This window comes from Trichosurus vulpecula, chromosome 2, assembly GCF_011100635.1.
Source record: "Trichosurus vulpecula isolate mTriVul1 chromosome 2, mTriVul1.pri, whole genome shotgun sequence".
Lineage (NCBI taxonomy): Eukaryota > Metazoa > Chordata > Mammalia > Diprotodontia > Phalangeridae > Trichosurus > Trichosurus vulpecula.
In genome coordinates this window covers 366425699-366439987 of record NC_050574.1, presented here as the reverse complement: position 1 = coordinate 366439987, position 14289 = coordinate 366425699, and the positions used below count along the sequence as shown (strand labels likewise).

At 43.6% G+C, this 14289-nt stretch overlaps 1 protein-coding gene across 2 annotated transcripts in view; it reads right to left on the bottom strand.

Moving 5' to 3' along the window:
- Nucleotides 1-12542, bottom strand: part of EVA1C (eva-1 homolog C) — a 98132-nt gene extending 85590 nt beyond the window's left edge. For both annotated transcript variants that reach the window (XM_036745617.1, XM_036745616.1), the window contains exon 1: nucleotides 12275-12542. In XM_036745617.1, the coding sequence (XP_036601512.1) occupies nucleotides 12275-12422 (148 nt within the window). In that variant the 5' untranslated portion in view covers nucleotides 12423-12542. The remainder of the gene's footprint in view (nucleotides 1-12274) is intronic.
- Between the last annotated feature and the right edge of the window lie 1747 nt (nucleotides 12543-14289).

The following is a 14289-nucleotide window of genomic DNA, read 5'->3' as shown; positions in this document are numbered from 1 at the left end:
CTGCTTTTCCAAATCCTTTTTGAGCTCTTCCATGGCCTGAGGCCAGTTCATGTTTTTCTTGGAGGCTTTTTATGTAGGCTCTTTGACTTTGTTGACTTCTTCTGGCTGTATGTTTTGGTCTCCTTTGTCACCAAAGAAAAATTCCAAAGTCTGAGACTGAATCTGAGTGCGTTTTCGCTGCCTGGCCATATTCTCAGCCAACTTACTTGACGCTTGAGTTTTTCGTCGGGGTATTACTGCTTGTAGAGAATACTTTGTCCCCAGCTTGAGGGGCTGTGCTGTTGTTTTCAGAGCTATTCCTACACAGCAAGCTCTACCACAGCAGCACTCCTCCTCCCCCAAGAACCGCCAACCTGACCATGACTCAGATCTAAGCAGGCTCTGCGCTCCTGCTCTAATCCACCACTTAATTCCTCCCACCAGGTGGGCCTGGGGCCAGAAGCAACTGCAGCTGTAGCTCTGTAAGCAGCCTCAGAGCTGCACCACTTCCGCCATCCCTGGGGTGGTGGCCGAACCTTGAACTCCTTTCACTCTGTCCCAGCAGCTTTTCCCACTAACCTTCTCTGTTGTCTTTGGTGTTTGTGGGTTGAGAAGTCTGGTAACTGCCACAGCTCAGTGATTCAAGGGGCTAGGGCCTGTTCTGCCTGGCTCCTGGTCTGGTTCGTCTGGATGCAGCCCACGCTGGGCTCTGCTCCACTCCGTTCCCAGCATGGTGCGATAGACCTTACCCAGTGACCATCTAGGCTTTCCTGGGCTGTAACCCTGCTTCCCTCTGCTATTTTGTGGGTTCTGCAGTTCTAGAATTTGTTCAGAGCCATTTTTATAGGTGTTTAGAGGGTCCTGGGGGAGAGCTTTAGGCAAGTCCCTGCTTTCCAGCCACCATCTTGGCTCCGCCCCTATATACAAAGTACAAAGAAGGTAGGAAGAGGTACAGACAAGATACTCTACGAATATATAGAGAAGGAGGGAACACCGATATAGGGAATGAGACAATATATAGAGGTACCAAGGAAAACTACACACAAGACCTGAAACCTGAACTTAGCCTTGAAATAGGATAAAGATTCTGAAAATGAGAGATGAGGAAGGAGTGTATGGCAGGCATGGTGATGATTTGTGCCAATGCATGGAGACAGGAGATAGCAGTAGGTTCCAAAAACAGTGATTAGATTGGAATTATGCCCCCAAAGCCACTTTACTGTCTATACCCTTTGTCCCAGAAATACCTTTACTTGGCCCATACTCCAAAGAGATTAAAGAAAAGGGAAAAAGAGCCAGATGGAAAAAATATTCATAGCAGCCATTTTTGTAGTGACAAAGAACTGTCCATCAATTGGGAAATGGCTAATATAAGAGAATTCTATTATACCATAAGAAATGACAAAAGGTATGACTTCATAGAAACCTGGGAAGACTTGTATAAACTGATAAAGAATGAAGTGAGGAGGACCAGCAGAACAATTTGTACAATGACAATATTATGAAGACAACTTTGAAAGACTTAATTCTGATCAGTGTGATGACCAAGCATGATTCTGGACGACTGTTGATGAATCATGCTACCTACCTTGTGAAAAGAGTGATAGATTCAAGATACTGAATGAGACATTGGATAGGATCAATGTGGAGATTTGTTTTGCTTGACTATCCATATTTGTTATTAGAGCTTTGTTTCTTTTTTCCAATGAGGGTTGAGTGAGAGAGAGTAATAAAACAAATGTTTGCTAACTTAAAAATTTTTTGAAATGCTATTTCAAAAAATAATAGTTCAACTTAGCTGGATAGAAGAGTATGTGAAGAAAGTAATGTGAATTAAGGCTCAAAAGGTAGGTCGAAGTCAGAAAATCTTATATTATTTCCGGAAGTAACAAGGAACAACATGTTCAAAACCACTGCAGGTTTTTGAACATGAGAATGTGGCTTTAGGAAGATTATTTTGGAAGCTATGTAAAGGACTGGAAAGCTGGTGGTACCATCAACAAAAATAGTCAAATTGAGAGAAGAGACAGATTTAGGGTATAAGACCTAACCTTTGGATAAATCATTTTGGCAGCCGTGTGGAGGTAGCGAGAACAACTGCAATAGTCCAACCAAGAGGACCTGAAAGAGCATGGTGGCTGTATGAGTGGAGGGGAAAGGATGTATGCAAGAGATATGGCCATAGAAAAGCTAAGTTAGGCAACTGGCTGGTCTGTGGGTTGAATGAAAGTGAGGAGCCAAGGGTGACACCAAGGTTGGGAGCATGGCTGACTGGAATGATAGTGGTGCCCTCAGCAGTAACAGGGAAGTTAGGAAGTGGGATGAGTTTTATGGAAAATATGAGTTCTGTTTTGGGTATGTTGAATTTGACATAACTATAATACATTCTGTTCAAAATGTCCAGTAGGAAGTTTCTATTAGGTGACTGGAATTCAGGAGAGAGACTAGAACAGGATATATAGATCTGGGAGTAATGGAACTAATCAGACCTGAATGAGGTCACCAAATGAGTGAGTACAGAGGAAAAAAAGAAGACTCAGGATATAGTCTTACAGTTAGATGGTATAAAAAAAAAGAATGAAGGTGCAAAGGAAAACTGTGAAGGAGCTGTCAGATATGCAGGAGAGCTAGTGAGGTTAGGTGTCACAAAAATCCAGAGAGGAGAGAGTACAGGACACAAGAGTGATTAATAATATCAAATGCTGAAGAAAAGTGAAGGATGAGGATTGAGAAAAGGCCAACAGAGCTGGAAATTAAGAGATTGTTGGTAACATCTTACAGACGGAGAAATTGAGACCTAGAGACTTGTTGAAATTCATAATGTAGACTATGACTATGTTTGTAGTGGGGAGGGTGAGTCTGATCAAAGGATCTGAGCTGCTTGAGGAAATTAAGGGTGTTAGATTTTGGTAGTCTTTTTGCATATTAAGGGATCAGAAAACACCACTGGGGACTGACAGAAACAATAGATTTGTCCTATGGATGACCATGGGGATTTTTGTCCACCTACTCATGGAGATAGGCAAATTAAAGAAAGCGACAGAGTCTTAAAATGGTGAAACTGACCCTGGCTGAAAAGCAGAGCAAAGAGCAGCAAAGAGGGAAAGGGGATTTCTCACACTTTCGCATGCAACAGCATCTTGTAGCAGAAGCAGGAAACAGTAAAAGACCTGCTTATATGCAGCATGCGAGGGGAATTCAAGGACATTGCTTCCTGAAACACAGTCTCCTGCATTGGGAGAGGTTCAGAGGGAGGGACAGAGAGAGACAGAGACAGAGAGAGACACACAGAGAGAGAGGGACAGAGAGAGTGTAACAACAATGCTTCTTGCAGCTACTGTGGCTGTATAAGGACAACACCACCAGCACATAGGAAGGCTGCTAACACAGGTCCTTTGATCTGCTTCTCTAAGGAAAGCAACTTTAAGAGGTTAACAATCCTATTTTAATTAAATGTATTATAGCGTTCACTTAGTTCAGGGGGAAAAGATCAAATAATGCAAACCAGTGGACAGGCTTCTAACTTTCTGTCCAACATCTCAGTATATAGTTACTAGGAAAGCACCAATATCTGGGTTTTCAAGCCAGGAGGCTCCTTAACAAAGGCTACCCAGAGTCTTGTCTGATCAAATCACGTGATGCTCTTCCAGTGAGTGAGAGCCCAAACAAAACGCTAACCTCTGAGTTTATCTACCCTGTTCAGGATCAAAGGGCATCACCACCATGCGACTCAAAACCATGTGACACTTCTTCAGGCATCACAACCATGTGACTCAAACCTATGTGAACTAGGCTTTCTTGTTTCTTAAGCAGGTCATCAAAAACTCTGGGACTTAATCAAAAAAACAAAGGCACTTGATTACTTTAGTGCTCCAAAAGGAAAAACAGAAAAAAAGTCCCACCTTAATTACTGATACAGAGACAGAGACAGAGACAGAGAGATATGGAGACAGCGAGAGAGAGAGAGAGAGAGAGAGAGAGAGAGAGAGGGCTTGGCACCAACCAGAAACTGAAATTCTACTACCTGGGAGATGGCAAACCTCAGCATTGAGACTCTGAGGGACTGAGAAGGCTTTCCACTGATCCTTAGGTAAGGGTTCTAGTTCTATGTGCTTAGTCAGAGTTCAGTTTAGCCAGTACCATGGAAATTAGGACTAGTTGGCAAAGCTAAATCCAGCAAAGAGATTCAATGAGTCACAACATCTTACCTAGTGAGGAGCAATTCTGGGTCTCAAAAAGTACTCACCGGAATACCCCTGCCTCCAGGGATATTTAACTAGAAAGTGAATGGGGGAGATAGTCAATTAGTCAATAACCATTTGTTAAGCACCTACTATGTGCAAGGCACTGAGCTAAGCACTGAGGCTACAAAAGGAGACAGAAGACTGACCTTGCTGTCAAGGAGCTCGAAGTTTAACAGAGGAGATAACAAATAGATATGTATAAATAAGCTTCGTACAAGATAAACAGGAAATAATTAAGAGAGGGAAGGCACTAGAAGTGAGAAGGGTTGGGAAAAGCTTCCTGTGGGATTTTAGTTGGGACTTAAAGGAAGTCATGGAAGCCACCAGTAGGCAAAAGACAAGAAGGGAGAACATTCCACAGATGGGAGACAGCAAGATAAAATGCCCAGAATCAAGTTATGGTCTTGTTTGTGCGAAAAGGAGACCAGTTTCACTGGATCAATGAGTACATGGTGGAAAATAAGATGTCAAAAGACCGGAAAGTAAGAGAGGGCTAAGTTTTGAAGGGCTTCGAATGTCAAACACAGGATTTTGTATTTTATCCTGGAGGCAAAAGGGAGCCATTGGAGTTTACTGAGTAGGGGAGGGACATGGTAAGAATTGTGCTTTAGGAAAATCACTTTGGTGGCTTAATGGAGAATGGATTAGAGTGGGGAGAGACTTGAGGCAATCAGATCCACCAGCAAGTTGTTGCAGTAGTCTAGGCATGAGATGATGAAAGTCTGGACCAGAGTGGTCCAGCAGCCAGAAAAAGGTGCTAAGCTATTGGGGATTTTCCCCCAGGATAATTTATATTCTCGGTTGAAGGAGAGAGAGGTGACTTCTAGTTGATCTCACGTCCCTATTATGCCTTGGAAGAGCATCACGTGCTCTAGGAGCTCACTTGGGACCAGATTTTCCCTTTGAGGAAAAGGTTATTTCCCATCTACCCCCTTTTTCTTTTTGCTTTTTATTTTACTTTTAAAAAGTTTCTAATTGTCTTTTGGTTGGGGCAAACTTTACATCTACAAAGACACATGGAAACTTCTGAGAATTTTGTAATTATTTTTTGTTTATTGAGTTTGCATAGCTATGTATTTGGAAATGAATATAATTTTCAGGTCCACATACAGCAGAAGTATATGTCTATAGGAAACAAAAGTTTGCATATACTGTGTAAGGAGAATTCATGCAGCAAAATGCTCTTGCCTCAGAGGGGAGGAAAAAAACCAAATCCCCTCCCTATTCTCTTGTTGATGCTTTTAAAAGTGATCCTAAGAACTCACTGTCTTCAGTCTTGGACCAGGATCAGTTTCACTACTTTAAAACTCCCAGTCTGACCAGTTTGCCCAAGTCAATGAAAAGGTGCAAAAAATGTACCCAGGGGCAAATCTATTGTCTATTATCCCTGACAATAGTCACTAGCATTTGGCTAACCCCTTCAAATACAACCAATGTACTCAAGATTTGACACTTTAATTTTATCAATCAGATGACTAAGCCTAATTGATCTGGGGTTCCCTTATCAGCTCCTGCTACATTAAGTATCATTTGCTTGGGCCTGACAAATCACTACTACCATCTAGAAACCTTTCTTTGAGTTAGAGGGAACCATCTTTGCAAAATGAGGGCTTCAACAATCGTACAGTCCCCTGTCTACCATACCCCATGAATCCTACATCAATATTGAATCAGTTAGTTAAGAAACCTATCACGTGTTGGGTGTTATACTAGGCAGTGGTGATATGGAGACAATAATGAATCAGTTCCTGCCTTTAAGGAACCTACGTTCCAAAGGGGGAGACAAGTAAGTATACTTAAGTAAATGCAAACTACATAAAAAAACCCTATAATTTCACTTCTACCTCATAATAACCCTGGATGGAAGGCAACTGCCATCATTATCCCCATTTTAAAGGTGAGGAAACTGAGACAAATAAGGTGACTTGCCCAGGGTTACACTGCTAGTAAGTATCTGAGGCCATATTTTAATTCAGAGCTTCTTGACTCCAAACCCAGGGATTGATCCACTGCACCGCTTAGTTACCTCTATGTGAAGAGCAATCATGTAGAATATGATTGGAAGGATAGGTTGGAGCCTGGATGTGAAGTGTTTTAAATGCCAAAGAGAAGAGATTGTTTTTGATCCTAGAAGAAGTAAAAAATCACTAGTTTATTGAGTAGGGCAATGCCACGGTCGGACCACCATTTTGGGAATATCACTTTGGCAGCTCTGTGGAGAATAGCTATGCTATATTGGAGAGGGAAGAGACTTGAGGCAGGCAGACCCATTAAGAGGGTATTGTAACAGTGAAGGTGAGAGGTGACGAGGGCCTGAAGTATAGTGGTGTCCATATGAATGGAGAGGAGAGAGACAGATACAAGACATGTTGTGGATGTAGAACTGACAACACATGGCAACTGACTGAAGAAAAGAGAGACAGTGGAGGCTGAGGACCATGCATGACCATAATTTATCTGCCTACAGATGGGGTGAGGGTGGGGCAGAAATAAAAGTGTTTGTGAAGGAGAGGAAGGAGGACCTGGAAAAACTCTCCCCTTCCTCTTCTCTCCCCCTAGACCTCACAATCTCACCAACTACTTGCGGTTTTGGTAAGGCAACTGGGAAAGGGATGAGAAGAGGTACATAAGGGAGATAAGGAAGTTTGCTCCCTCCAAAGGACAGTGGTAATTTAAGCCATCAACAGCTTCCTTTCTTTATATGCTCCCCCTAGGGGCCCCAAGCATGGAAGCGCTGTCACAATCTCAGGCTTCAGGAGTGGAATGTCTTAAAAGCATCCTTAGAGGATGCCAAAAGACCCTACTGTTTTATGCTCTTCTTACAATGCACAAAATGGTGGGTCTTCATTATCTTTCTCTCTCATGCTATAACTTGGACCTTCCTTCATCGTACTGCTCTCTCAACAGAAAAGATTTTTGGAAATGATGTTATTCCTGTCTTACAGATAAAGTCACTGAAAAATTTGTACTTCTTGAGCTCAGTTCTCAGATTAGGAATGTGTTCAAAAGGATAGAATTAGTCTGGGAAGAGGAAAATGGATGAAGTCCAAATACATTTGAGTATAGGATTAAAGAAGAGAAGTACCAATTTTGCATGAAATTCTCTGGGATTCCCTGGGATATTTTTTTAATGTAGTGGTGAAAGTCTTCCAGTCAACTCCGGCAGCACCTCTATAACATGTTCAGAAAAGAAAAGTACGTGAAGGGTTTCACACAGGGTCTCAAAACAAACTCAGGGATGGTTAGAGTAAGTTACCAGCATGTGAGGCTATGTGGAGAAATCGAGGGAAATAAAAACTAATTGAGGGGCTGGGGGAGGCATAAGAAGGAAAAGGCAGGGATCTGGAATCTGATGCTAGAATCACCCAAAGCAGAAATAACAGGAAAAAACATGCCAGTTGACAGTCACCGAACTTCAAGAAAGAGCAGCAAGAAAGAGAAAAAACTTTAAGCAAATTTCCTTCCAATACCCTGCATTGCTAATGTCTTGCTGCTGGATTTTATACTGCACAAAGATGGTTGTGACCTCTTGACATTCTGCTGCTGCCTTTTTATGTGGTTTTTCCACCCCTGGGGAAAAAAAGATAAAGGACAGCATGGAGTTCCCTCTGTCCTCCTCCCTCTTTCTGACTCTTTTTTTAATGTTGTCCTTATTTAGCAAAACAAATGTATAAGTACATCACAAAAGACTGAACTCTTACATACAGTTATTATTGCAAGGCTCTCGGTAGGGAAGGCTGCGAGGGTTCTTTATAGCATACAGCTTTGTTACTGCATAAACCCTGCCAAGCTTATAAAAAGCAAACCAGAGGGCCTGCCCTGAACAATGACTGGACAGCTTTGAAGTTCAAGCGGGTTTGGAGTTCTTGGGTCAGAATCAAATAAAACCTTCCCCCAAAATACTCAAATTCTTATCTTAAGACAAGGTTGGTTTTCCTTGCTATCCTCTGTGGTGACACAGGTGTCATTAAAAATTATGATCAGTATAGATATTAGAATAGGCCAGAACAGGACAATTTCAAGAGGCTTAATCTTATTCCTTGATGTTTTCTAAGAACTTTCTTCCTCCACTCTATTTTCTGGGTATTTCACACAAACTGCTTTTAAATTTACTTACATGGTTTAGGCTCAGGGGTGGGGAACCTGGGGCATATGGGCCACCACATGTGGCCCCCTAGGTCCTCTAGTGCAGCCCTTTGGCTGAATTGAAACTTCACAGAACTAATCCCCTTAATAAAAGGATTTATTCTGTAAAATTTGTACTCAATCAAAAGGCCACACCCAAGAACTTAGTGGGCCTCAGGTGACCTCGAGGCCACTCCTCATAGGGAATCAGTTTTCCCACCTACTCCTAAAAGGATCACTAAAAACCTTTTCACTTGTCTGCAGATCCCTGGATTGTCCCAATGTGTTGAGAAAGAAATGTGAACAGATAATAACAAGGTCTAACAGTATTATGACCCAGCCTGGGCTGCTAGAGTTTATCTGCTTCAACTTAGTTACAGAACTGTGTACCCTGAACCAACACATATTTCACAGCAAAAGTTGGGATATGATGGGGAAGGAAAACCATGTGATTTAGATGAATGAGTCACAGCTCAAGTTTCTTTGCATGATATAGAGCCATAAATACCATTTTCAGCACCTGGAGCTAAAAGGAAGAAATGAGGCCTGGGTAAACAACACTAAACTAACCCCTGAATCAACTGACAGGGCAGAAAGGGGGCAGGGTGTAGAGGGGAGATCCTGATGTTGGCCCATAGGGAGCTACCTTGAGAAATGCTAGACATTTCCCCGTGGGAGGACATGGAGGGACAGGGTAGGGACTTCATTTGGTGTTACTTGGAGAGAGGGTGAGGAGGGCATCACTAGTAGCTTCCTGGTGTACCAAATTATTATTTTAAAATGTTATGATATCTGCTACTGTTGTCTAAGTTCATGCCTACTCTTTGCACTGTGAATAGCATTCTTTAGCAAATGCCTTTGTTTTGAACTAATTGTGTCTATTTCCTGACACTGGCTGACTACTAAACTCACCAATTTAGGAGCAACTAGGTGCCACAGTAGATAGCATGCCAGGCAAGGTGTTAGGAAGACTGTGGGTTCAAATGCAGACTCAGGCACATACTAGCTGTGTGACCCTGGGCAAGTCACTTAACCCTGTTTGCCTTTATTTTTCATCTGTGAAATGAGCTGGCGCAGGAAATGGCAAAGCATTCTAGCATCTTTACCAAGAAAATCCCATATGAGGTCACAAAGAATTGGGCAGGACTGAAAAATGATGCAGCAACAACCAACTCACCAGTGGGAGCTCGTGGAATATAGTTCAAAGAGGGTGAACCAACAGACTAACCTCGAACCCCAAATAGGAGCAGTCACCCTGCTGTCAGTCAATATGCTTTTATAATCCACTATATGCCAGGCACTGTGCTAAGCTCTGGGGATACAAAGGAAGGCAAAAGACAGTCCCTACTCTAAAGGAGCTCACAGACAATGTGAAAACAATTACTTATGAACCTGTGAATGCTAAGTTGGAGGAGAAGAGTACTCATATCCTCCACCCCCTCTGAATGTAGTCTTCATGTGTCTGGGGAGTGGATGTCTCTGCTCCCTACCTCAAATTGCTTGACTCTCCAAACTGTTCCATGTTGGACACAGTGTTTCCTAATGGGTAAAGGGCTCTGCTTAAAGAGATGGGATGGACAAAAGAGAAAAGTCTCCACTTTCTAACCTTGTGGTAGAAGCACTAGGTTCACACTCCACAAAACTGCTCCCTACTCTGAACTCTCAAACTGTCCCTACGTCTAGCAGGCTTAGCTTTTTAAAGCCCACCAAGGACATAACCAATCAATGGCCAAACCGATGGCCAAGCTCCCCTTCCAATTCACTCAGAGAGCTTTGTCACACATTGTAAAGGGATAAACAGGGCATATAGTGCCTTTGCACTTTGCTGGCATATCTGTCATATGCCCCTTACTTTCTGTGATTACCTCAACTAGCTGGGGGAGACAGGGAAACAAATCTGCTCCCTCCCAACACACTTCTTTGGGGTAAAACTTTAACAAATTATTCTTGCTAAATACTTTCCACTCTGCTGAAGGAGTGAATATGCTATAAAAATCTAAATGTAACAAGCTTTTAAATTGCTCAATCTTTTAAAATCATGATATCAAATTCTGTACCCTCTAAATTTTGGCTTCCTTTATCAAAGTTCCAGTCATGGTACCCTGGTTATGGCTCTGACAGAACATATTCTCTATTTTATTTAAAGTTCTCTTCAATAGAGGTTTTTTGTTAGTGAATCTGATAATCATTACTGTTCAGAACTTTACTGCTCAGGTATATGGGTCTCCTATTAATATAATTTTTATATGCCATTAATTTGATGATGTAGAAAAACACCAAGAAAACAATCTTTAACTGTAACCTATGGGAACAATCTAAGGTTTGAAACCCAGTTTACCTAAAACATTTGTTCAGTTTCAATGATGTCAACACAGTGGGGTTTATTAGTTATGCCACTTATTTTTTTTTAAGTTTTTACTTGAAGAACCTACTAGTTCTTTTTCACCTTTTTTTAAAACTAAGTGCTTACCACAGATCAAACCAACAACAGATACTGAACTTCTCTTGCAACTGAGAGGTTTTTTTTAAGTCAATAATTCTTGAAAAAGTACAGTACATTTTCCCAAGACATTTAGTGAAGCTATCTTGCCTTTTTGTTTGATTTTGAGGGCCATGGTTTTCTTGCCAAATAGGCATATCTTGGCTTGCTTTGCCAGGGTTACTGCCACGTGGGAACATTAAGTTGGTATTAAATATTCAAAGCAAAGAACCACTGACCTAAGTTCTCTCATTTAACAATGACATATTCTCTATAAGTAAATAAGATACCTAAGTCTTGACTTTCAGTACACAAGAAATGTTTTTCAGTAAGTCCTCTGAAATACATTATATATATCCCACTGCAACCAGACCTGGCTGCTGGGTACATCAACCATCCACGCCTAGTATAAAGCCCTGTGCAAAACTCCAGACAGATGCTATGTATTTACCATAGCGGCTAAGTTAGGAGCTCCAGGAAGTCAGAGACTCAAAAGTAAGTTAAATGGACACAAGTCTGTAACAATAATACTATAGTATGTTCTCTCAACTAGCACATTGACAACAGTGTTGTTTCTACAACCAACCTTAGGAATGTTTTTCTTTTGATAAACATGCTGCACCTGCATAGAAGAAACGCTCTGACAGTAACTACAACCAGACTTGACCAGAATCCCCCAAATCCATTAAACTGCCTAATCACTAAGCTCGAAAGAGAGGAGAGGGATAGGAAAAGACAGAGGGTTGGTGCAGCTTAGTTATAAAATTATGTCCATTGCTTTTTCCCTCCTTCCCCATTGTTTCTCCTGTCCCCTACGTGCACAGATCGATGGTCTGAAGAATACCTGCCTCCCCCCACCCCCACTCTTCTTGACTTTCCCAGTAATGAACTGTAACCGTGAACTTCCTAAAATGGGTTTGTGTCTCTCCCACTGTTTGCTTCGCTCTCAGTCCAGTCTCCAGTTCAAACTATCTATCCTCTATGGCAAGTGAGTACGTGCAGGTACTGGGTGGGAGAACAAGGGTTCTCCCAGTAAAATCCACGGTCTTTGACAACAGACAAATTTTCTGGACCAGAATATGTGTGTTTAACGCCCTAACAGCAAGAGTCAACAAATTTGCTCTAGTGTTGCCCAGCTTGGAGATGAGGCAGAACACATACCTGGAGGGTTCCACATTACCGTAAGTCTAGAAATTCTTTAATCTTTTATCTCACCTTTCTAAGGGAATTCTACCTCCCTTCTCTGATAGCCTCCTAAACTAAGGGCTAAGAACATGAGGGAGGTAACAGCCTTGAAAAGCGTCAGTCCAACCACCCAGAAACCCATTCAGCCATACCCATTTTGGCGGCGGCCACCGCTGCTGCCACCACTGCTGTCTCTCCTGGCCCACCTGTGGCTCTCAGAGGGGAGGCAGGTGAACAGAGAATGACGGAGGGCGCCTCTTACCGGAGAAGTCAGTGAGGGCTGCGATCTCTTTGGTGCACACCAAGAAGGTACAGTAGAAGAGGCGAAATAGTAGCACGGGCTCTACCTGTCTCCGGAGGCTGGGATGCTGCAGGGGCGACGTTAGCTGCCCCCGATCCCGCTGAAACATGGTGCGGGGCGAGCGGAGAATGGGGACCCGGGCGCTGGGAGGGAGGGCGCGCCCGGGCGGGGGGTAGGTGGGTGGAAGACAGAGTCACATGGCGGAGATGGGTCAGATGCCAGTTGCTCTCCTCCCACCACTCTCCCTGCTTGCTCCCCGCCGGGAGTTAGGGAACCTCTCTTCTCACTTCAGACCCTGGCTAGGGTCTCATCCGAGGAGAGGGGAAAGGACACCAGGGCGGAGCGAGGAGCCTAGGGAAGGATCCACGTAGTTTCCCCAAGAGGAAATCGCGGCTATTTGCTGTTGCGGTAGAGGAAACTAAGGTTGTGGGGGGTGTGGAGAGGTAGTGAAGAAGAAGAGGAGTTTGAAAAGGCAAGGGGAAGAGGAGAGGAAGAAAAGGAGAGGGAGAGTAAAGAAAAAAGAGAATAACTCTTTTACTGTACGAACCAAGCGAAACCAGCATTTCCCCAAGCCGCAAGGAGAGAGGCAAGCTCCTAGCAAGCTGCCCCAGCTCTGGGTGGGCTGGGCAACTTGAGCGCCTATAGTGCCCTGGGTCCCCCAGCCTGGGCGTCTCCGCCCCTAGAACACTCGGCTTGCTCTCCTCCCCCCACCCCCCGCCAGAGGCATCGGAGCACTGGCCCGTACTACACTCACCTTCCTTCCCTTCCCCAGAGAAATGCGCCCACTCTTTTGCAGGAGCATGGGGAGCTGTGACGCACTTATCTGCAAGTCCGCGGGACCCATCTAGAGGAGAACGCTGAAGACTGGAGATTCAGGCGCATGCTCGCCCGTCTTTGGGTGATGGAGATAGGGGACAATTGGGGTTCATACGTCGCGAACGATCCCAGAGCTAAACGCAGGGAGTTGACCGACGAACGGTTCGAGAGACATGCTGTATTCGCTAAAAAGCAGTAGACGCTGTGTTTATGTTTCCTCCGAGGAAGGACTCATAATAATGCTAAAGGCGCTTTAAAAGAACTTTCCTTTTAAATGGGCCATTTCGTAAAGTGTCAAACACCTGGTTCATTCGATGCCTCTGCACACACACACACACACACACACACACACACACACACACACACACTGTGTATATAGTGCATTAGCCCCAGTATCGGTAAATTCAATGTACGGAAACGGCAGTACGATACTGTTGTGTATTTTACAGATGGAAATGTAGGTGTGTTTTGTGGTTCGGACCATCATCCAACCATATAGACCTCAGCCTTTTTGGCGCAGAACTAGTTCTACTGGGACGTATGTATAGGCCGCTGAGAAGAGGGTTTCAAAACATTGTGTTCTAGCACACAATGTGCAATAAGAAAGGCCGCCAAGTTTGTAAGGTGCCTAGTCCCAGGGCTGCTGCCGCTGTTTCTGCAGCTTCACCGAGTCCACAGTAGGGAGAACTTGGCTAAAATGAAAAGGGAGGAGACCTGGGAGCGAGTGTCCAAGCCCAGGAGGGAGGACTGTATGCCTAAGCCGATGAGAGTTTGTTGCAGACTCACCGATTCAAGTAACTGGCAGGACAGAGGGAACAGAGGTGGGGAGGAGGAGGGAGGAAGGGAAAGTTTCAGAACTCATTGAGGCCTTGTTTTCCGGACCAGTAGTCCCCTGTTGTTCTCTCTGTTTATGCTGGTGTGCAGCCCAGAAGAGATGGATGGTTCAGTCACACACATCATGTTATGGCTAGTGGTTATTTCTTGTTGAAATTATGATTCCCGTACTTTTGACTAGCTCCCACCCCCTACCACCCCGCCCCACCCCCACCCCACTTCAATTGAGGAAAACAGAGCGGGCCAAATAAAATACAATACTAATTACTTCTCTCAGTTTAAAAATATCCTTTAAGGATTTTTAGAAACTTTTCAAATGAACAAAA